The sequence below is a fragment of the Mesocricetus auratus genome, unplaced genomic scaffold, assembly GCF_017639785.1.
Source record: "Mesocricetus auratus isolate SY011 unplaced genomic scaffold, BCM_Maur_2.0 Super-Scaffold_100676, whole genome shotgun sequence".
Taxonomy (NCBI): Eukaryota; Metazoa; Chordata; class Mammalia; order Rodentia; family Cricetidae; genus Mesocricetus; species Mesocricetus auratus.
Genome location: NW_024429266.1, coordinates 154,733,055 through 154,757,663, shown reverse-complemented (window position 1 = coordinate 154,757,663; position 24,609 = coordinate 154,733,055). Strand labels below are relative to the sequence as shown.

At 42.6% G+C, this 24,609-nt stretch overlaps 1 protein-coding gene across 19 annotated transcripts in view; it reads left to right on the top strand.

The window, feature by feature from the left end:
* Positions 1-24,609, top strand: part of Magi1 (membrane associated guanylate kinase, WW and PDZ domain containing 1) — a 612,472-nt gene that overhangs the window by 566,601 nt on the left and 21,262 nt on the right. For 13 of the 19 annotated variants that reach the window (XM_040737556.1, XM_040737555.1, XM_040737554.1 and 10 more), the window contains 6 exons: positions 3,321-3,352; positions 13,264-13,480; positions 16,975-17,058; positions 19,872-19,963; positions 21,524-21,716; positions 23,805-24,098. In XM_040737556.1, coding sequence (XP_040593490.1) covers positions 3,321-3,352; positions 13,264-13,480; positions 16,975-17,058; positions 19,872-19,963; positions 21,524-21,716; positions 23,805-24,098 — 912 coding nt within the window. The remainder of the gene's footprint in view (positions 1-3,320; positions 3,353-13,263; positions 13,481-16,974; positions 17,059-19,871; positions 19,964-21,523; positions 21,717-23,804; positions 24,099-24,609) is intronic. The other 6 variants (XM_040737565.1, XM_040737558.1, XM_040737557.1 and 3 more) reach the window with 3 other exon arrangements.

Here is a 24,609-nt window from a genome sequence, read left to right as displayed (position 1 = left end):
CTTCCTGGGTAAGACCTGTGTGTCACTTCCAGGGCTTAGAGAATGTGTCCCCAGAGTGACCCTTTAACTGTGTTCTAGGGCTTTTCCCAGCTGCTTTCAATCCTTCTGAACAGTTTTTGCCAAAATAAATTATAAATTGTAGTAAGGAAGTTTGTTCCAGCATTCATATTTATTAGATTTTAAGATTTAATGACCATATGTGCCTAAAACAAATCTTTGATTCCCAACCCCCCCTTTTAAAGCGGTCAAGTGGAATGCCTTGATTTTTGACTATTTAAATATTAATTTGTGGCCATAACCTACTTTGGGCTTCTGTCAAAGGGTGTGGTTTTTTAAATGAAGGTTTCAGCAACTCACTAGCAGAGAAAAAGAAAGGCCTTCATGCAAAGAGGTGTTCTTATTTGTTGAACAATACAATTTGTGAGGCCACACATGGTGACCCATGCCTTTAATCCCAGCACTAGGGAGACAGAGGTAGGCGAATCTCGTGAGTTTGAGGCCAACCTGGTCTAAAGAGCAAGTTCCAGGACACCCAGGGCTACACAAAGAAACTCTGTCTCGAAAAACAAACAAACAAACAAAAAATGTGTCTAGTTAGCTGGGACCTTCTGGAACATTATATGGGCAATTTGCACAAATATACATTACTGGGTTACTCCTCATTCTTTTGTGTTGGTTGATATTTTATTGTTAATAGTAGAAGGGCTATTAGCCAATTTTCATTTTAAAATTGCTTATCTTGCTACCTCAGTGAGATTAGTAATGATGAACGGTGTCCATGATATCAGTTTGGGGACATTCACAGAAGGCAAAACTGTATGTCTTTGTTTACTGTCTCCCTCCTGTAACACCTCCCCCTCTCCGTGCTGTTCACACTCTGTGTTATGTTTTGGAGGCAGTCTCTGCGTCGTCGTTACCTGTAGAGAGAGCTCATTCCTTCAAAGCATGTGAAGTGCTTTGTGGGTTGATTATCCCACAGGTTTGTTAGAAACTCTGGTGGTTTTCAGTTTTGCCATTTATCAGAGTGCTGCTGAGTCTCTTTGTGGATATACCATAGGGAATGCGTGATTGTCCTCTGTGATAGAGAACGACATGCCATTACCTTACAAATGGCAATCTTAAGAGATAGTTGGTGACTACCCAGAATGGAGTCTTACAAAGCTAGCTGGAGATTCCATAAGAAGTTTTGTGGAGGGTCAGTGGATAAGGATCAATCAAGTTTTATAAAAACTAACTTTATTGAAACTTGTTTTATTCCAATTAAATGTGTAAAAATTAGGAGAAAATGTGAACATAACTGTATAATAGTATATAATTTCGAAGTGTATGGAGTGACTCAGTAATATCATTTGATAAAGATTCCTTACAGACAGCCTATTGACCAAGAAAAGCACCCAATTCTTTTAAGTTCAAGTCATATAAAAATTGTTCAGCCCAGTATGAAATCTGTAAGTAAATCCTACCCTACATCTTTTTATGTGTTAACTCAGCAAAATTAATTTTTACTGATTGAAATTGGCTAATCCTAGTCATGTTTTTCGTAGATGCCATCAGTTAGCCAAGGAAGGTAAAAGAACCTGATGTTGGAATAGGACCCAGACAGAGGCTCTCAAAGATTTTGGGTTACTTAATTATCTTAACAATCTTAAAAAGTGAACCTGCTCTTCCCATTCATGAGTGCAGAAACTAAGTTGCAAAGCACTCCAAAGTGACAGGCCTGCCTTTGCCTCACTTGAAACAGTAATACTCTTTCTGCTCTGTCATAGTTTCCATAAATGTGTTCTGAAGTGACTGTTCCCTTGGCATCAGAAACCTGGAGAAATTTTGTCAGTACTTCAGGTTTCTGCTCCCCTGAGTGGGATAAGGGGTGCTGGGATTGTGCTTTTTTTTTTAATGAAGTGTTACATTTTGAGATCTAAGAACTATTCTGTCACATATGGTAACCTTATTTTTGTGATGTGAGGAGTCTTGCCAGGGAGTGGCCCTGACTTCTCTGAGGACCAGTGATTCTCGCCAGGCCTCACTGGTAGTGTGAACATTAGCATTGCTCATCTAAGTAGGGTCCTCCCTCCCCACCTCGACTGCTTCCTGCTACTTTTACTGGCTTAGCACGACTTCAGATCTGACAGGTGACTTCCCAAAGACTTGAAATTCGTCAGGCTACCTCAGCATCACTTCTCAGGTAAGCTGAGATATCTGTGCAGAATCATCACATCCCAATGTATCTTTGGCACTGGTGCAGATGGGCTCTACAGCTTGTGCTGTAACTCCTGTTCAAACAAGGAAAATAAAAGAGGTGGCAGTTGGGGAGATGATCACTTTTCAAACACCAGAATGCGCTTGTTTTCCTTTCTCACCTCCCTTCCCCACACTTGCCTGGTGACAGAGTCCCCATAATCCTGCTTCTTATTGCTGCTCACTTTCCTAGAAGTGATGAGATCACTGGCTCCTTCCAGCTCCAGCCCTCCCACTAAGGACAGGGTCTGAGGCAGCCCACCAGGTTCAGCCACCACCTTTGTCTCCTTTGCGTCCTCTTTCTCCTTTACTAGCTTTTTCCCTCTGCTTTGTGAAATTTTCCCCGTTCCTTCCAAATGGCATGCTTACCTCTCCAGAGCCCAGTCCAAACCCCAGTCTTTTCCAGAAGCCAAGTTAGGGGGCTGCTTAGATGACTGACAGATATCCAGATGTGTACTGATGATCCAAAGGGTATCCTAGACCAACTTGAGCTTGTGCTCCTATTTTATCCTTCTCTGCTGGTGAAAGAACTTTCATCCTTGTGTTGAGGCTGAGCTCATCCAAGCTAAAGAAGGCATTTCTTTGCCTGAAATACATAGGGGAATAAAAAAGGCAGGGGGGGTATAAATTTAACCATGCTGTCCTTTAAAACTAAATATATACCCTTTCCTCTGTCCTGATTGGTCCATTTCCGTTGACAAGTGGATCGTAAGAAAAGGGAATATCCTGAACTTAATTGTAAGTTAAGTCTGTCTCTTAATCCAGAAGAGCATTTGAAATTCTGTCCAAGTGTTCAATTTCCCAGGCCACTGAGGTCTGTGAATTTCTTTTCCCAGCCTCCAGGCTGCTGCAGTACAAGTCAGCATAGCTAATGCAGATAGATCTCCTGCCTCTCGCTCTCCTCCTCCCTCAGCTTTGATTCGATATGAACAGCCTGGTAACTCCGATGCTGGGGAGGACTGTGACAGAACTCTGCAGATGACTAGGTGGCCATGAAACACCTGGGGATTGTTCTTTAAGAAAAGGTAACATTTATATGCTAATGATGTCTCCTCCCTCCCTCTCCTTGTTGCATTTTTTCCTAGGGCTACCAGTTCCCAAGAAGAGTCCAAAGTCGGTAAGCACTTGTCATTTACTTGGTGCTTGGAGGTGGGGGGTGGGGCGCCGGGGAGCGGGGGACCCCAGCGGAAGGAAGGTTCGCTGCCTGGGTTCACCTGACTAAATGTGTTTTAGAGTGGATGTGGGAGCCAGGAGCACGGGCTCATTTAATTAAGTTCAGGGGATATGTTTGATATAGATGGTATTTGGGTTTGCCTTTTAACAATGTAGAGATGTGTAAGCAGAATGCAAAAGCTTTGAGGATTAAAATATTGCAGCTCGGCTTCCCTACACAAATGCTGGTAACTCCTTTGAATGGGCGAGTTTCTGAGCTGTTTCAACTTGATACAAATGCTATTGTTTCCTTTGGGGGTGGAAGAGAGAGAAAAGGCTCCACCTGCTTGCTCACTGGCTTCTCAACTGGTGTTCGCAGCATCGGTTCACATGGCTACGCTCTCTCAGAGCTTCTGTAGGCACTCAATGGTAAATTATTCACAAAACCAAAAGCTTGTGGGTTTGGAGAATTGCTGTGCCTCTATATGTCCATGCCCAGGTGGAACAGTGTTCACTGCCCGGCTCTGAGAATAAGACATCTCCTTAACGGGGAAATGTCCTTTGTTGTTTTGCTAGCTTTAGCAGCAATATGCTGCAGGTATAGGATTCTTTTTTTAAAAAAATCAATGTTTTGCTGTCCTTTCTAATCTGGTTTCCCCGAAGATGCATTACCTACTTGGCATGCTGGCTAATAACCTAGAGGTTGTAGTGTTTTGTTTGGTCATATGCGCTTTTACTCCCAGGGCACTAAGAACAAATTAAAATGCTACTTAAAAACTCAAAATCTGTTATTTGAATGCCTGTGAAATTGAACTATGTGGTAGAAGCTTCCCAACTCATTAATATTAGGCTAAAGAAGGGGCTTCCTTGTAACTTACTTAGATTTGTGAGCGAGGAAATCTGTGGCTTTGTGCCATCCAGAGGAGGACCTTTGAAACTTTGCAGCTTCAGGCGCTGCAACAGAATTTTTTCCACCGGTCTCCAAGCATGGCCGCACCAGGCAGAAGTTTATTAAGGAGATGAGCAAGGGGAAGTGCATGCCTTCTGAAGCCCAACTGCCTAGGTGTGCAAAGAGAAAAACCTGCAGTAATTGATGTAGCTCTGATGGCACGGGGCCGTGGCAATTGGAACATTGACTCCAGGGCTGCTTCCCGTGTCAGTTTGTGTTAATGTCCAGGCAGGAGAGTGCTGGTCACTGCCCACATTGGAACCACAGAGCTGCCAAAGTGTGTGTGTTCGTGCATGTGTTTATCACCATCCCTGGGTCAGAAACCCATTCAGCCTTCAGAAAAATCGAATGCAGCTGGAAGATGTGTCTCCGGGCTTGAGTTAGTGTGAGCCATCCATAGCCATGCTGTGCTGCTGCATGGACCTGTTGTATACACCCCACATGCTGTGGAATTCTGACAGGGAGCCACCTCTTTGCGCTAATAGCATGATTTTAGGGTAGCAGGGTGTTCTCTGCTGTTTGCACCTGTGCAAAAGAGGTTTTGCAATGTTTGTGCATCATCTTCCCTGAAGTATTGCAGAATTACCTGGATGACACCTAGTATCAAACAATGTACAGAGCCCACGGTCATGAAATGAGTAAGAGAATTCTCTGGCAGATAATTTTTGTAGTTGCCATGTCATTAGTGAGCAACAAGCCAATTACTTGGGTTGCATTCCTAGGAAAAAGGCTCTCTTAACTGCTTTGCCCACAGTCTGCTGGCTTCTAATTACCACAAGCTAACAGGGTGGGTAATGTTGGACTAAGGAGCAGGCTCCCAGCTTGGGGCTTGTCCTTACCTGGGTCCTGCTCCAGGACAGGAATGGCAGCTTGCATGACATGCTGGCACACTGGCAGCTATTGCACATGATTAGGGGACTATCAGCCAATGAATGACTGCTGTTGGCAGGAGAACATTACAAACATCTGTGATCAGTGGAGGCTTGTACAGGTGGATGGAAAGCTATTTCCCTTTCCCCAGTTTGAATGTAGGTGATGTCCTGCCAATGGGACAGATGATTATGGGATGTTTTCAGTGGGGTTGGTGGGTATCCACAGGGACTCTGGATGTCCAGGTGCTGGTTGAGCCGCTCAGGTGATGACAGATAGTGTCAGTTCTGCAGGCTGCATAATTAACAGTGCGGCAATTGTACCTGGGTCGTGATCCATGTAGATCCCACCCCAGCTCTGTGAATAGTTTCTAAACCAGGTCCACACTATTGGTTGCTTGCTCTCCCTGCTATACCCCCGAGGTCCTGACACGCTTGGCTTCCTCCAGTGATGGACAGGGTCCCTGTGTTGCCATACTTTTTCTTTCTTTTTTAATGTTTTCAATAATTAGGCAGTTGAGATTTTATTAGAGCAGAAGGGTTTAGCATTTTAATGTTGTTCTACCTCCTGGCTTGTCCCTGTAGCTTACTCCTAATAAGAATTTAACTTACAAGATTTAGTTTAAATGCTAAGTTTGTGGGTTTTGTATACTCTTACGGGGTAATGATAGTATCTTAATAATGTTTGATTAATTTAATACCTGGATTTCTACACCACAGATTTTCTACCACATGGCAGTAAAAAATAAGACACATTTGCTGTGGGATTTTAGGTGTCTCTGGAAAACTTAAGTTGTGACCCAACTTAATCATACTGACTAGAAACTTAATTTTAACTGTTGGTTTAAATCACACACAAAAATCTTGTGTGGGAGCTTTAAATTCTAAATTGCACAACCAAATAAATTGTAAGTCATATCTATTTGTGTTCCTGCTGAGTCATACCCCCCCTTCTCCAACCTTTCTGTTAATCTGTTCATTTCTTCACCTGTTCACCACTCTTCTGTCCATTTGTCCATCCATATGTTTATCCTCCAGGTACTCCCATTTATCCATCTTTTCATTCAGCAAATTAGTAGTGAGGACTTCTAAGCATGGAACTTGAAATGAGGTGTTGGAAGTACAAATGTTTACGGACTGTCTTCCAGGTGATAAAATAGTGCAGGTTTCCAGAAATTGAGACAGAAAATATCCCTGACTCCCAACAACTAGGGAGAGAAATAGATACCATATCAACAGACAGACCTATCCAGACCCTCTCCCTCTGGGGATTAAAGTCTGGTGAATATACACATTGAAAGCTGATGCAGGAGGACCAAGTGCACACATTATGCTGCCATCCAGCTGTCAGTTCCAATGACCTAAGTTGAATAGTCTTACAAAGCCAAGACCGAAGCTAGAATAAAGAACTATGGCTGATCTGTGAGACCACTTGGAGTTCTCTGGCAGGGTGGGGACACCCAAAACTTTAATAACAGTGACAAGGTGGTGTCTTCAAGACTGCCAATAGAAAGTTTCAATTCCATCCTTTTACCTGCGAGATACTGAGGGAAATTTGTGGAACTAGACATTAAAACATGTGAAGGGGACACAGGATCTCCCATGTGATGTATGCTTTGAGGAAACATAAGACCTCTTAGGACAAGCATGCATTGGGGGGACACAAGACCTCTTAGGACAAGCATGTATTGGGGGGAGCACAAGACCTTTAAGATGAAGTATACATTGAGTGACTCCTGCCTGAATCACCCTCTGTGATACTCACTGCCTCTCGCACTGCACTCCTAGTCTTCACAGTTCCAAAGCCACCACGTAGATCTCATCAAAGCTTCTTCAGACCACAAGGAAAAGCAGTGAGAACAGTAGATGAGGAACGGAATAGATTGACTTCACATTGTCAATCAAATTGTCCCACCTCAGTGAACAGTCCAATGTAGCCTCTGGGAGCGTAAACTTTCTGTTTTGCTAAATTTCTTACATTTTATGTGACTCAAATTTCATTGTTATATCCAACCAGTGTTCTCCTACCCTTCTCCATGAATTCCCTTGACCTGACTTTGAGGAGAAATTTGACTTGGAAACTGATAAGAGATACAGGAAAGAGGCAAAAGTGAAAAGCAGCCTATGCTTTGGCCTGGACCTGATGTCTGATTTTCAGACTTCTAATGACCTTGATCTCATACCTTAGCAGCACTTGGATCTGCTCCTATTGTCCATGCAAATTGCTGCAGTGGCCTTGGGTCCTGGCAGATCCATCAACTGTAAATAATTTGGCTTTAAAATGGATCAATTTGTCATTTTTAAGCCACATGAATTCTTTTCATCATCTAAGCTCCTAAGTGCTGTCTGTATTCATTTGCTCTTCCAAGCAAATATTTTCAGTTCACTTTGTAAGAGCCCCCATTTCTAAATCATTCTGTGAAATACTGATGAGATAAATTTTTCCCTATTTCCATTTATAAAAACCATTGAGCCTTCCCAATTTTCCTGACATGACAGTAAGTAGGATGAGAATCATTCATTTTAGGGAGATAGGTACAATTTCATTCTAAAAGGTTTTGTGAAACAAGTTCATGGCCAAGGACTCATAAGGAGATTTTAAAATTAAGCCCATTTCTTCTTCCAAGTTGGCAGAGATGTGAGAATCAGAAAATGAAATTCTTAGTTCAAAAATATCAGCCTAGAGACAATAGTTAGAGTTGGTGATTTCTGTCTGAGTATGTAACACCCTTCCCAAGTATTAACTCAAGCTGGTGTGTTGTTAGGGTGAATGTATTGTTTCTAAGGTGGTGGTGGGGAGTCCTTTGTTTCTTAGGTATCTTATTCTTCTTCCTGTCTCCCATTGGACCTCAGCAGTGCCTCTCCCTCATCACATCTCTGCCCCAGTGGAAGCTACGTCAGGTGCACAGCAACGAACCTCAGACTGGCCTCTCTGCTTCCAGTCATTTCTCTACATCTGTTCCCTACCCAGGAGCCCAACCAAACTTCCTGGAAGTACATTAACTCCTGATTCATTACCATTTTAAGTACATAAATAGATTCTTCCTCCAGAGCTGAGAACAAAGCCTGTCCTCAGGGTGTCATATAAAGCACTTGCATGATCTGGCTTCCAAGTTCATGTCCAGCTCCCCTATTCCTCCAGTGTCACACTAGCTACTCATTCTCTGAACTCCAAACTTTCCAAGCTCAGTTTTATTTTAGGAGTTAACACATGCTGGGTCCATTACCAAAATACTCTACTTGCCCATCCTTTAACCAGCTATCCCAAAGGACATAGTTTTAAATATATTCTGTATGTTTGATTCATTTAATATCTACCTACACACATACACTCATACTTGGGTATCAATTTCAGGCAGCTAGGTAGCATCTTTTTATTTACCTGTTGTGTATCTTAGTGTCTGACACAGTGTACATTATCCATTTGTATTTGTTGATCGGGTTGCATAAATATGTTGCAGGTGGTTGCTGTCAGGCAGCCCTTGTCTGGAATCCTGTTTGTTAATGTGCTAGATGTTTCTCTCCATCCATGTGCTGCACTCACAGGCTTCACTTAATAGGGTTAAAGGTAAAGCCTTATAACTGCTTCTCTTTGAACTACTGTCTCACTTGAGTTCAAGGTAGCATGCACCTATAACCCTAGCACTCCAGAGGCAGGAGCAGTAGAATCAAGAGTTTGAGTTGCCTGAGCTACATAGTAAAACTTTCCTCTCTCTCTCTCTCTCTCACACACACACACACATACACACACACACACACACACACAAACACACACACATGGGAACAAAACTATAAAGAAAACCAGATGAATGTCATTCATAGTCAATACAGATCTAATTTTGTGCTGTCTTGTTTGAGAGGTTACTTTTCTTTCATGCACAAAGCCTTCTGGTAGACAGTCAAGAAAAGTCATACAGACTGACTCTGAAGGGCCAGGAAGATAGCTCAGTTGGTAAAATTGCTATACAAGCATCAGGAACTCAAGTTCCTTCGCTAGGATCTGCATTAAATTAAAAAGTATATTGTGATGCATGCATATAATCCCAATACTGGGGAGATACAAATGGGCAAATGTATTGTTTGATGATCAGCCTAATCAAAGACCCCAGATTAAAGAAAGACTCTGTCTCAAAAAGCCGAAGTACAAGGCACCTAAGGGACAACACCCGAGGTTACCCTCTGGCTTCCACATACATACATATGTGCCTGTATGTGTGCAGGTCCATATATATATGATCACATGTGCACACATGCATGCCCCAAATGACTTCAACTCCAGAGCTCTGAAAATGCTACTTTTCCTTTGACCATTTTGGGCTCTAATCAAGGATGTCACAGAAAATGAAAAAAATATATTTTGAAATGTTTGCACATATACACACAGAGCACAACTCCAAAAACCCTAAGATTTTCATTATAGAATGCATCTTTAAATTGGGGAGAGATGATCAGTTTTAAAAATGAACATAGAACAGGGAAAATCTTAGCAAGGTGAAAACCCAGAAAGCTTCCAGATTACTGGGCCACAACCTTTTAGTATGTTGTCAAATTAAGCTGTGAGTGATGGTTCTGTGGTTTAGTATTTGGAGCACATTCTCCAAATTTTTGGATATCTCTTTGCTAGTCTCCCTTAGTCAGTATTCTGACTGAGAGGTGACATTTGATGACATTAGAGGAACTCAGAGGCACAGTGTGACAGGGATGCAGTTTTGTTCCTTCATCCAAGACTGTACCTATCATCTCGTTTTACATCAGACTCAGATGATCCTTTATGGCTATGGGAGAAAGGCCACTGTAGATTGAAAAGTGGCTAACATGTTTTCAGTAGACTCCCTTTATGGCCAAGCAACTCTTTAGCTAAACCTGAGGTTGGGTGCTCTGTGTCTGGAATAAATATCCTCTAGGGCCTTAGAAACCCATTTGAGCAACATGTGTGATGGTATATGCACGACTTTTCTCATTGAGGTGAGAAAATTCTTGACATAAGCAACTTAATAGAAGAAAGATCGTTTTGGCTCATGAGCTTAGGGGATTTCAGTCAGGGTAAGGCTGCAGGATTGGCTTAATCTCTGTCAGTGGTAGCATGAAGTGAATGATCACATTATGGCGACTGACAAGAAGCCGAAAGGTCAGGCTAGAACCAGAAGGGTGTTATCATCTTCAAGGGCTATCCCAGGAGACCCACTTCTGGTAGCTGGGTGGTGTTGAGAGGCTCCACAACCTCCCAACACCACCACCAACTGGGGACCACATGCTCAAACCCTTGACTCTGTAGGGACCACTCACTGGGCATAACATCTAATGGATGTGTTATATAATGGAAATGCCCAACACTATCACCAGATTCTCAGTGGGACAGGGAGGAAAAGTGATCTAGTGTAATAGGTTAAAGTTTGGTTTTCAGGGACAGGGACCCAAGAAGTCAGCAGGACACACACTGCAGAGTACCCCCTGAAACAGCTGCATACATGTGAACACTCTTCCAGGTGTGCTGTAGCATGCAGGCTTAGGGGGTAGGGATGTTAAGTGGAGGGTGAAGCTTTCAGGATATTTCAGCTGTGAAAAAAACTCTGTGTTGCTAGGCTCATCCTACAATCAGGCATCTGCCACTGTTTTAAGGAGCAAAAAATGGGGTAAGCATTTGAAGGGGCGTGTGTGAGTGTCCAGGCAAACTCAGCTCCTGTGTTCAATGATTTGGTTTTGTATTTAGAATATATCTTAACAACACAAAAGCCATAGTCCATATTAATTCTGTGTACTAGAGTTCACTTCAAGATAGAAGTAACCTTTAATTTCCTTACTTGTAAGACGTTGCCTGTTATTTTAAAAAAATGTAAGTATCATTGAAAAGTATAAAACTTAAAAATTTAAAGGAAGAAACTTACCCATGGTATCCTTATTTTTCCAAATATTGTGCTGTATGCTCATACCAACAATGAGCTGATGCTGTGCATGTTTTGTGATGGAGAGCTTGTAAGAGCTACACTAATGAGATGCGCACATTCAAAAGAGAGCTGCTGCTATGCTCCCCCTCAGCGTCTTCAGCATGTCACCCAGGGAAGGGTCGGGATAGGTGTTGCCTTTCAGGACATGATATGAGGCCATGAGAGCTGATGTGAGTGTATGAAGGAAGGACCTTAAAAGGTGCAGAGTGCCTATTTCAAGTCTCAGAAATGCTAGTCTGTCTAGCACAGAGCTAAGTACTTTATCATCTGCAGAAAGAAAGTAGTGTTGTGTTTGCCCTGTGCTTTCCTTTGGTATCTTTGTCAGTGTGTGCCATCCTTCTGCATGTGAGTGAGCTAAGCCTCTCAAAGTTCTGATAGTCTTTCATCTTTCTCAACTATGGATCTTTTTTTAAACCTGTAATCAGGTCTCTAGCAGTGAAGTCAAGATCTCAACTCAATCTAGGAGTTGAGAAGATGGCCGTCAATAAGATGCTTGCCACGCAAATATAAAAACCTAAGTTATGTTCTCAGAGCCCACATGTCAGGTACAGCAGCAGATGCTTGTAATCCCGGAAAGGGAGGTGGGAGGTGGAGACAAAGGTCCCTCCCAGGGCTCGCTGCCTAAGGAGCCTGGCCTACCGGGTGAACTCGAGGCGAATGAGAGACCCTGTCTTAGACAAAAGGTGGAAGGTTGCCCTCTGCATTCCATGTGTGTGTATGTGTGTGTGTGTGTGTTTATATGCACAAGCATGCCACTACACATAAATATACACATGCAAAGGAAACAAAGCAAATCTGTTCTTTCTGGACTTACTTCATCTGCTTATTTCAATAAAAGGACTAAAAGAGGAAAGGACCATGGTCACGTCCAACAGGGAGTAAAAGATGGAGGGCACCTAGGGGAGAGCAAGGAGGACTGGTGGCAGGGCTCCAGGGGACCAGGACACATACCAGGATCTTACAAAGCTCTTTAAAAACAGCTCTGCGGTGTGCATCATAGAGGATGGGAATATCCCCCCCCCCCGCCTGTCCACTAGCTCCTGATAACTAGGCACAGAAGTTAACTGACATGGTGTCTTTTGAAGATGAGGCGGAGCTCAGCATTGTATTTGCAGGGGTGAAACCATTACCAGGGTTTTGCTTGTGCTCTCTGTCAATTGAGAGAACATTGCATAAAATGCAAGTCTGTGCTGAGCTGGTTTCAGCGATCAGGAACTTGACTCTGCCTTTGAAGTCAGTGAAGTTCCCCTTTGAAAAGTACTTAAACTTCGGACAAGTTATCAGTCTAGGAAGGCTGACCCTCGCAGGGCAACACATAAACATACTTCAGGTTTGCTCTTGATTTTTTTAAATAACAGTAGTCTCAGTTATTCAAGAGGTAGAAAGCACTGCCTTTATAATTGATGAACTAAAACCTCGGCTCTCCACACGGGAGTACCAGGGCACTCCAGCGCCAGGTGTGCCTTCCTAATGCTCTGACCCAGTTCCTGCTGGAACACGACCGGTGGAAACCTGTAGAACAGAGTAGGCATTTTATTACTAAGTGATACAGCATATGGAGCCCCAAGTAGCATTTTTAGCCCTGATTGTATGACTTGCAGATATTACAGACCTACATCTAAAACACTTAAATAGTATTTAGAGTCACATATTTTTGTCAAGAACTGAGGGTGTCAAGATAGATGCATCTTACAATAAATAAGCCCAATGCCTCTTCCTGAGAGCTTACAATGAAAATCAGATTTGTTTCCCACTACAGCCCAGAGAACAGCATGGCTATGGTTATGTCTCTGTCTAGTCTGCCCCTCTGTCTTCTTGCTAATCACTCGAGGATTTATCTGCATTCAGCACTTACTGGAGGAGCCAGAGTATCCTTTGGGGGGGGGGGGAGGAGAGTCTGGTGTGTGTATGTAAGTGCTAAGCCAAGGCAGGCTGGGGAGAGGTGCCCACTGGAGAAGCCTTTGTGTGTGTGTGTGTGTGTGTGTGTGTGTGTGTGTGTGTGTGTGTGTGTGTGTGTGTACACAGTGCTAAGCCAAGGCAGGCTGGGGAGAGGTGCCCACTGGAGAAGCCACAGTCACCTCCTTTTTTGGCCCTCCCACTTGCTTTCTTGCAGCAGCCTCTGGAGAGGAAAGACAGCCAGAGCAGCTCGCAGCACAGTGTCTCCAGCCACCGGAGCCTGCACACGGCATCCCCGAGTCACGGCACACAGGTGCTCCCCGAGTATCCACCTACAGACACCCCTGCTCCAGACCAGACCGACAGCTCTGGGCAGAAAAAACCAGATCCTTTTCAAATCTGGGCCCAGTCCAGGAGCATGTATGAAAACCGACGTGAGTATGCTTTCAAGCCCTTCCCTGTGCTGTGACCTCGTCTTAATAAGAGAGGCGTAGGGCATCCAGTGGAGAAAGGTAGAGTACAGGAAGCCACAGCCTCTTAGAGCAGGTAGAATCCCCTGGTTGCCTGCAGAGGCTAGGTGATGTCTCCAGCTTGAGGAAGCCTGGGTAAAAATGGATGTTTTTCCTTCTGGTTCAAAGAAGTGGTTAGTAAGAGCTGCTGTCTTTTAATTCTTTTCTGGATTGAGAAGATGGCGTGCTCTGTTGGCACTGCTGCCTGGTGAAGCTGCTCCCCCACATAACAGAGCTTAATTGTGATTGTGGGTTCATGAGAAGACGTCAGGTACTTTCTTTGTGGCCTTGTGGTTCTTCAAAGAAAAGAAAAGAAAAACTCAGAGAGAATGGTTGTAGCTTAATCATCTACACAGTGGTTAGGTGTGTTTCTTTGTTTTACTATGATCGACTTGGAAAGATGGACTTCATTCAGAACTTCTCAGATCTTCAAAAACTAAAATCTCCTCCTTGTTTCCCTTCTCTCTCTTTTAATGGCATGATTACTGGGGACATTCACCATCAGCAGTCTTTGTTATTTTACCAATGCAAGTCCCTTTTTATGCCCCACACTTGGCATACTCTGTTGGCCCTTTTGGCTTTGCTGTCACTGACATCTCCTCCCTGAGTTGGCTGAGTATGCCCTGAAATGGGCAGAGTGTGTTAGGAGGGAGGATATTACTTGATGACCTGGGAGAAGCTGAGAGAGAAAACAGCATTGTTTTGCATGGCCACCTTTAGAAGGGAACTCTGCCCCTAGCCACGCTGATGTCACCTCTGTGGAGAGTTGAGGCTCAAAGACTTGAGCCTCTTCCTCCTCTCACCAACCACTCTGGCTTGGCTGTGCAGCATACCTGGCTGAGTGAAGGGTATCTGGGGTGACTCAGATAAAGGAAGAGAGTAAGGCCAGAAGCCCTCAGAAGGAAAGCTGGCCAAACCCTTAGGTAAAACTCAACAATCAGGGGCCACATGAGAGTCTCACCTCTTGCTGATTATCAGCTGTTAGAGGTCCCTTGAAGTTTCATCACCATCAGAGTAAAACATTGGGCCATTGGATAGGCTGTTAGACCGGCAGAGACTCAGCATGCTGACAGGCCAGCTAATTTGAAAATGGACCCCCATCCCCAACCCAGAAAGACACCATTGAAAGTAATCTGGAAGCCAGGCTGAAGGAAATTTACTACAAATGCAGCAAATGCTAACTGCAAAGTAAAGCATCCTTTATCAAAAAGTGCCTGGGATGGGAAATGCTTCCAATTTCGGATTTTGAAATATTTGCTTATCCATAATGAGACAGTCTGAGGATGGGCCCTGAGTCTGAATTACACACATAGCCAGGAAGTCACTTTAGACCATATTTGATTTTATCTGTGGTATGGAGTTTTCTTCTTGTAGTGTTATACCGGTACTTACACAGCTTTGGGTTTTATAGTATGTGAGGTTTTCAGATCAGGGACAGCCAAGTGGTATAAACCTGGGCTTCATACCAGGAATCCTATATAATTGTAATGATTTCTCTTTAAACACCACTGAAGGAATGCCTTCCAGTTGAAAATGTTCCATATTCCCTTTACACTTCTCTCTAACCATGTGGCTTCTTCAATCAATGACCCAACTTCAGGGGATATCGAATGATTGCTTTATTGACCATTCCCCGCTTTCTTCAGTACAGTACACATTATGATTGGGCTTTCCATGTTCAGTCATTTTGTGATCAAATATATCATTCCCTGAAGTATGGCAGGACCTCCTGGACTGACAGGACACTTCAAGCATGTGCTCAGTGGTAGGCTCATCCACCCTAAAGCAACCGTGTTTCATGGGATTTGGATATTTTAGTTCAACTTTTAAGAAAGTTTTCACCAGGAGAAGAAATTGGAATGTCCAGTATGGCCACGGTCAATTGCTATAGGCATTGACATTGCCCGAGTGCGGTCAGACTGAAATATTGAGAATGGTCTCTGTTTTGCCCCCTTGCTTTCTTTAGCATCTAAGCAATCAGATACAGCCCCATGAGTGAGAATCAATGCCTCTTTGGTGATTGGAGGTTCTGTAATTGAGTGATAGTAGCAGCCTAATGGCTGTTAAGATCTGCATAGATTTTTTTTCTTCTCTGCTAAATGAGAGTAATGATGACTCTCCCCTGGCCCTACCTCCAGTAATTATTCTGTCTCTAGCACAGATTTTTCTCTTCCCATGGTACCTGCTGATGAACCTACAGCAATCTTGGCTTTGAATTAGCATTTTGTGTAATCTCGAATTCATCTCTCCCATTGCCCTAAGTTATTTTGTATGTTGTTTTTTAAGAACATTCTTTTAAAAAAAGGAGTAGTCTGGATGAATGGAATTTCCTCCCCATCCCTTGATAATAAAATAAGCAAATACTATACTGAAGGAAAATTGAAGTAAGTCACAGTACATTAATTATACATATTATTCCCTTTCTGTTGAAAATACCTTTCCTTCTTATTGAATGGCATTGTTAAGGGCAATGTAAAGATGAACACACAGCTGACCACTTTGCCTCACATGTTCTAGGTGTTTCACAAAATTCCATCCTCTCTTATTGGCTGTCTGCCAAAACAGCAGTGTCAAAATGATTTAATCTGAATTAGAGAAGTGTTAATGAATCCCTTTGAAGGATTTCAATGTTAATTAAAGACTTGAAGTCCTTTAAAGAAGCCACCTTGCCTGTTGTGTATTTTCTTCACATAACATACTAGTTGGATCCATGTCTTTAAAAATGACATGATTGGTCTTATTAGCAGATGTTCACACAGTGCACAGCAGCCTTTACTATAAAGGAAACTCCAAAGCTTATAAAAAGTATTTGCCTGCTTGTGGTATAGCTTGCTCAGAAAGCAGTCAAAGCTGTCGTCTTAACCAGCGTTATAAACCTATCCTTTAGGGAGTCGTGCTTACAAGTCTGACAGTAGGATTTGGGGATGATTATAACAATTTCTATCTGTGTGTTCATTCAGATTCAACAGATTCCATGCCTAGAAATCACCAGGGCATGCTTCAGTCTAAGGATGGATTCTCTCAGGAACCAATACTCCCCTAAAAAAGTCCTGTTGTGTAGTGCTAACACACGTACCCATACATGTTCTCAAAAAGCGATGAGGGTTTAGGTAGCCTTCTATAGTTCATGACTTGACTGAAACAAGGCCATTCAAGAATGTGGTTAGACTCTCATTAAACATCAGGAACCTACTGTGGTAATGGAAGTCACAGGAAACTCAGTTTTCAATTACCTTTTGACAAGTACAGCACCATGAAAAAAAGTGAAAAACAGAACCGAACCACAGTCCTTTAAAATCCATAGCCGTCATGACCTTTATTGTGAAGCTGAATTGTACATCCCTTATCAATCATAAATTAAAATGAACCAAGAAAGAGCATATATTAAGCTTTACACAATTGTGAAATTGATATTCCAGCTATGTCACCTTCGCCTGCATCAGGATTGAGCAAGGGTGAAAGAGACAGAGAAATCAATTCCACGAATTTTGGAGAATGTCAGAGTAAGGATATGCTGCAAACTTTTGTTTCTCCATTATCATCTATCCTGTTTGATGTTCCCATCTGTCTGGGGAGAAGTCCACAGAAGTGAGGGAAGATAAAAGTGCATGAAGGAGTGTTTTTAGGCTTGTTCTGGCTGAGCATAGACCAAATGCAAGATGAGATTAGGAAGTGATATGTGTGCTTTCCAAGTCTGTAGATACATTATGTGTCTGTAGCAGTGGAGACACCAGGGCCTGGTGACCCCACTCTCTCATGAAATACCAAGGAAAGTCATTCTGCTACTTTGTTAAGTGACCATTACCAATACCAGAAGCAGATTAACTGCAGTGATTGTCCTCTAGGTGAGGATTTAAGATGCAAACACCTGAATTAGAGCTATAACTTCTGCAAGACTGGCCTCACTAAAGTGACAGCAATAATAAGAAATGTGACAGTAGTGTCAGAAAAATGGCCCCACCTTGCTGCTCTCTAAAATACGATTCTTCTGAAAGTAGAGAATGAAGCATTTGGGGTAACTATCTCTAAAATCTCAGTACTTCATATATAAGAAGTAGTAGCGCAGGAGATAAAATTCTGACTATCATGGGGTATTTCAATACGAACTCATTAGCCAGGGTTATATTTATTTGGATAGATAGTATTAAGTTGGTGAAAGGGTAAAATTGTTAATATGCTAAAAGTCAAGTAGCAGAAGGCTTTCCTTGTCCCATGTCTGTGCTGGTGTTTATGTCTGTGTTTCCTGGCTCATTGTTAGTATATTTATATCCCAGTTGTCACGGGGCACCTTTCTTCTCAACAAAAAACTCTTTAAATAAACTTATAATTTTCCAGTTGGTTCTTGAAAGGAAGAAAAACTTTTTCCTGTGGCCTAACTTGGGTAACTGACCTAAATCTGTTGGGTCTCCCCTATATACCATGTTAGCTGACACCTCATTGCACATAAGGCAGAATGTGCTATATTTTGTTGTCCCTGTAGGATGGACAAATGATACAGTAGTAAAGTGATGCAGAGGAAATGTGCTCAGTAGACATCAGATTGACTCTGCCAGCATCCATGTGTACCGACTGAAAACCACCAGTGGTCTGGGGTGCTAGTTTCCTTTGCTGAGTAAACAAAAAACAAATAAAAAAAACAAACAAACAAAAAAGAAGACAGAACACTGACTTAGTTTGTTATTTCAATTGAGGCACTTAACAGTATGTATCATGCTGCAGAGATACTCAAACAGGAATGAATATATACATAAATGTGTTCAAGGAAACATTAGTCTCCAAATGTTTCTGTAGGAGTCCTGTGATGTAACTGAGTTCATCTTCCTTGGCATTTTACAAGTTAGCCTCAGCAGTTTTAATATAAAGGGTCGTATACAAACATCGAGGTAGAGCCCCAGTCTTAAAGTAGCTCCAGCAAAATATTTTGTGAGCCCTATGCCTTGTACTTACCTGTTCATTTGTTTCTCTTGGATTATTCATTTACTATGCATCTTAGGCTACAGGCAAGTCACTCAAAAGAAACAATAATTTCCACTGTGAAATCTACACAGCCATTTTCACCTCTCCTGTTCTGTCACACAAAACTGGAGAAGATGGGACTTAAATTTTCAGGCCTACATACAATTAATGAAACAAATAAGAAAAAATGGGGAACAGTAATTTAATGTCCCCTTTAGGATTCACTGCAACTAAAGTATATGCATTCTCTTTAACTAAAGGTTGTATCACTTTATAGACAATAAAACACCTTGTATGTACACTAAAATACTCAATAAGAATAAAGGGAAAGCAGCCCTTTTATCATGTCAGCGAAGTAACAGTGCAGTTATATAAAATGACTTCATGCACAATAAGCATTTTCTTCTGGAATTTACTGAGAGCTTCATTTTAAAGCACTAGACCATTCCTGAGTGTTAGACATCAATAGCAACTTACTGGATAATAAGTTAATACATACTTGTTCAGATATCATAGGCAAATTGAGGGAAAAGCTGTAATTTAGTGATAAGATGTGGTTAATTGTTCAGAAGTTTCTGTCATCACTTGACATTAAGGGTATAGCAGTCTGGCATCTCTGGGATAATAGTACTGAAATCATATTAAACTCTATATTTACAAGTCCAAGGGTTATTTTGTTTCGTGATTGTGCCAGGGATCAAACCCAAGGCCTAGAGAAGGATAGGCAAACAATTTCCACTGAGCTATCCATCCCACGGCCCTTGACAGTAAATATATCTTATTCCTCACAAAACTGATCTCATATCAAATTAATTACTGGTGTCACTAATCTTGATTATGTTGGGGAAGAAGAAAATGATTAAAAATAAATTAAAATTTCTTTTTAACCAAAGCCATAATGCTTGTCCTTGAAATAAAATAACAAGTCACTTAAAGGAGCTTTTAAGTCCAGAGAGCCGACTTCTCCTCCGGGGACACACTCACTTCACATGATCCTGTCAGTGAATCCTTGCTTTGTAATGCAGTACATAGCACATAGTTTTACTCCTGTTGCAGCTATGCTAGAGAGAGGTCCTTGCTGACTCCTGGCTTAGCTGTCCATAACGGTGTAAGCTAAACTGGGAATTACCAGGAGGTCATAGTCCTTTGAAGAACTGCGCAGCTCACCTTTCCTGCTGCTTTCTTGTGCCCATGATTGTCTGCTGTGTCACCTTCCCACGACCTTTTCTTTAGTTGCCTGTGCTGGGAAGCTGTCGTCTGTGCATACATCATCCATCGTGGTCCTGTAATTGTGCTCATTTTAGACATGTGATCCCCTTTACTAGAGAAATGATCTTTCTCCCTTCTTCCTTCTCCGCAGTTCCAGATTACCAGGAACAGGACATCTTCCTTTGGAGAAAAGAGACTGGATTTGGATTTAGGATTCTGGGTGGAAATGAGCCAGGGGAACCTGTGAGTCTTTTATCTGCTTCTCTCCCTGGTGCTGTTTGCTAAGACTTCAAAGCAAAGTGGTGGCAATTGGCAGATCACCAAGATGGAGTCCTGCTAGTTGTGGCCCTGGCCCTTTCATCTTGAGTAATATGGATCTCCTACTGCCTTTTGTGGAGCGGCGTTTGTTTGTTTGTTTGTTTGTCTTAAGGAAGAAGGAAGTAATGTTTTCTAAAGCTTGTGTTTGTGATGGGGGTTGCAACAGCTGGGCCCCTCCACTAAAAAAATGGAAAACAGAAGGCCAAGTGGGCATTATCTAACAGAACAGTGACCTCATCCCTATGGTCAGTTCTGTGGTATCTGCAGCAAGTAGAGGGTGTGTGTGTGTGTGTGTGTGTGTGTGTGTGTGTGTGTGTGTGCGTGTGTGTGTGCGTGCGTGCGTGTGTGTGTGCGCGCATGTGTGTGCGTGTGTGTGCGTGCGTGTGTGCGTGCGTGCGTGCGTGCGTGCGTGGTTAAGTAGAAAGTATAGGGGTCTGTATAGTAAATAGCTAGAGCACGGGCAGTGGTTCAAGAAAACAGCACCCCGTCTTTAAATAACAGAAAAAGAACCCTGCACAGTGATCAGAAAACACCGAATCCCCTTCCTGGGCCTCAGTGTCTTAGAGTAAGTTCAATTAAACATCACAGGGTCCTTTGAAAGGAATCCAAAAGAGAACTACTGTTGATGCCTCTGGAAAAACCTAGTATTCATTGAGCAGTTACTATATGTGATGTGCTATACTAAAAACTGTTAACATATATTATCTCCTTTATCCAGAATGTATTCCAAAATAAAAACTCCATAAAAGGTTACTTAACTGGCCCAAGGTCATAGAACTAGTATAAATGCAAGGACTGACAAGGCCCAACCCCTTCATCTTTTTAGCCATTTTTGTTCACACCCCTTATAAACAAACTCTAAATGCCATGTAAAGAAAAGGGTAGCAGTATTGTCTACTGAGAGGACAGAGCACACACCAATAGTCAGAATCACATTTGGTGAGTGGCAAAACAGCAAGCCTTTGAATATAAGCTTTCCTTCATCTTCTAGTGCTGAAAGACAGCGGAAATGGGCCTGTCAGGCCAGAGTTTGCTTCATTTGCCCCTTATTTGCTATTTAGAGAGATTCCCTATGGGTAAGCAGACAGTACTAGGCCCTTAAAGAAAATCAGTATTGATAGACTTAGCAGGACTTAATGAAAGTGGGGTTCTCGGGTAGGCAGCAAAGGAGGAAAGATCTTATAAGTGAGTGAACTAAAGTGCCCGTTTCTCCAGAGTGGAAAAAGAAAAATTACATGATTGACAGACCACAGATAATATCTATGTTAAAGAGCCGTACAAGAAATAGTTATCCTTTCCACTTCTTAAAAACTGCTACAGTACCTGGCACAATGCCTTATACACAGTGGGTGCTCAATAGTTGTTTGTGGCATGCATGTGGATATGAATGAATGAACTGAATTATTTCTAGAGATGTACAAGCTATCAGTCTTGATAGTAAAACCAACAGGACAATGTTTCATCCATCATCTAATTACTCGACAGATTTATATCGGTCACATCGTACCACTGGGTGCTGCTGACACAGACGGCCGCCTGAGGTCTGGAGATGAATTAATCTGTGTGGATGGGACACCAGTAATTGGAAAATCACACCAGCTTGTGGTCCAGCTTATGCAACAAGCTGCCAAGCAAGGCCATGTCAATCTCACAGTGAGGCGTAAAGTGGTGTTTGCTGGTATGTTTTTCATTCATTCCTTCAGACCATGCTCTGTCGCTCTCATGTCTGCCTCCTCGAGCTTCTATTTTAGCAAATGTTTGCAAATGTGATCAAGCTCAGAATTTCCAGATGGTTTGCTTCTCTCCAGCTCTGCAAAAGTGCTGTCAGTCAGAGGTACTTTAAAATGCTGTTTGCATATGCTCCAAAAAAGACTTCCAGAAGAATGCCAGTTGAATATATATCCCCCGCCTCTTGCCCCCCTCACCAACCAGAGCTGAGCCTTCTGTTCACTGGATGATAATCCTCAATCGAAGGGCCCAGCAGGAGCATGAGAGGAGGTCAGCTCCACATTCAAAGAACAGAAGTTAGGTTTGGGCCGTAGAATGAGCTTGTTCCTCCTGACACAGCGCCTTGCTGTGGCTTCACTGACAAAGCTGGAGAGCTGGCCAGTTCTGTGTCATCTCTGGCTCCTCTGAAGTTCTCAAAATACCCTTTCAGGCTCCACTCGAGGAGAACGCTGCTCCACATGCTTTCAGGTGCTAGCACCCCCTTCCTGACATGCCTGTGGCTGAGAATGTGTATGTCCATATCTGATCCTGCTACTTTAGGAAAGCCGTTACATGTGTGTTCTTTTTTGAAAGCACGTGTCTTTATTGTTCACCTTTGCATGCAGCCTCCACTCAAAGCCTGGACAACAGAACCCAGAAGAAGAGATTACCTGCTTGCTGTGTCAATTGAATTACTGAAGAAGTATGATGTGAAGCCTATGAGTTCTCTCTAGCATTAATAGCTACCAGATAAAATTAATTGGCACTTTAAAAAAAACTAATGTAGCTTATTTTAAGTGATATATAATTGATTACAGAATGAAGTTATTAAATTCCAGTATAAGAACCTAATGGTAGTCAATTGAAAACAGTCCTCCTCCACAACAGATTATGTCCTTAGAACTCATTCCTGGTCCCCCAAAACATTCTTAGCATGCTACTCCATGCAGCCAATGGTAGTTAGCTGGTTTGGTTTTGGATTTGAGATAAATTGAAAACTATTTGATTTCCCTGTCTTAAAGTAGTAAGGTGATGTAATTTACTTTGCTGCTTCAGTTTTATTTGAAAGACTTAAGTGTTGGGCTATTCAGCAAGTTAGTCCTACGCAGACAGCAAGAGGAATGGGCATTGACAAATGCTGGAAGAGGAGCAAACAGAGTTGTTATTTAATGGTGAAAGTTTCACTTGGGGAAGCTGACAATTGTAGAAATGGATGGTGGTGACATTTACATAACAGTGTGGATACACCTATGCCCCTGAGTAAGAACCATTAAGCCATTAAATTTGTGTTTTCCACAATTAAAAATATCTATGAAAGTAAAAGCTTTGTGGAATAAATATAATCATAGCCACAAATCCACCATAGTACAAAATGATTTTGATGCACCCAGGTCCACCTCAGGTGTGGGCTATCTAAAAATGCTGTGACCTGTTAGCTGACAAGGCAGTGAGACTGCAAGGATGCCTAAAGTTGGGAGGAAGCTAATGCCTCTAGCTCTGTGATTGGAATAGATATTTACATCTGGGAGCTGGGGAGAGCAATTATGTGTACCTCCCACGAGGTCCTCATGAGTCCATCTGTGTGAACCTTAAAGGTACAACCCCTAGCAGTCTCCTACCCAATGAGAAAGTCAGCACTGAACAAAAATGTACCTAGGAGGGAAAGACAATGAATGAGTGGGCCTAGGAAGCTAGGATGGCAGCCTTCATTGGTATAGCTCATACCAAAGTCTGCTCACAGTTCCTTCCTACATAGGAGAAAGGTAGTAACTGGATGTTGCTGTAGATGCATGGCATTGTGAGTTGTGTCGTTGTACTGTCCCCTACATGCTATTTACGACTCCTCCTTGGGTGTCGATGTGCAGTCAGCCTTCCTGGAGACAAACTGTTATATTAATGTTCCCACAGCAAGACTGCTTTCCACACCTGTGTTGCAGTTCTCTGAGACACAATGCCCTCTTTAGCATCTTGGTTTCCCTACAGATGGAGAAGGTGGAAGTGGTGGCTGGGCCTATTTTCCAGGAATATCAAATGGTTTAGACCCACATCTCTCTTGCAGTCCCCAAAGCAGAGAATGAGGTGCCCTCTCCAGCTTCATCACACCACAGTAGCAACCAGCCCGCCTCTCTGACAGAAGAGAAGCGCACACCACAGGGCAGCCAGAACTCGCTGAACACTGTGAGCTCTGGCAGCGGCAGCACCAGTGGCATCGGCAGTGGTGGTGGCGGGGGCAGCGGCGTGGTGAGCACTGTGCTGCAGCCCTATGATGTGGAGATTCGACGTGGGGAGAATGAGGGCTTTGGGTTTGTCATCGTGTCCTCCGTGAGCAGGCCTGAAGCGGGCACGACCTTTGGTGAGTGCTATAAGGGACAGGCTGGTCTTTCTTCTACCAGGAGGGTTCGGCAGTTAAGGATATGAAATTCCTTAATGTTTTTTCACTTTAGATAATTAAAGTCTTAACTGGAGATGAAGTTCATTTGTTAGGTTTTGTTGTGTCTCCCTGCAACCTCTTTTTAGCTTTGGCTTTCTAAATGTACACATCCAATTTATGTACACATAAGATGTATGTCAAATTGGAATAGCAACCCCTTGGTAATGTAACAGATTATACATTTTTTTTTGCCAGAGAAAGACTTCAGAAAGTTCCTGAATAGATGATATCAGTACTAACAATGGCCTCAGAAAGTCATGAGGATTTTAAAAACAGCAGTTTGTTCATAAGAATGCCTAGGAAAAGTAGAGGTGCAAGTAGTAAAAATGACCTGTGATACTCCCCCGCCTCATGCAGGTCCTTTATCCCTACCTCAATACTGATGAAGTTTTAAATGGTATTTTATTGTTGCTTTAGAAACTGGCTAAACTCT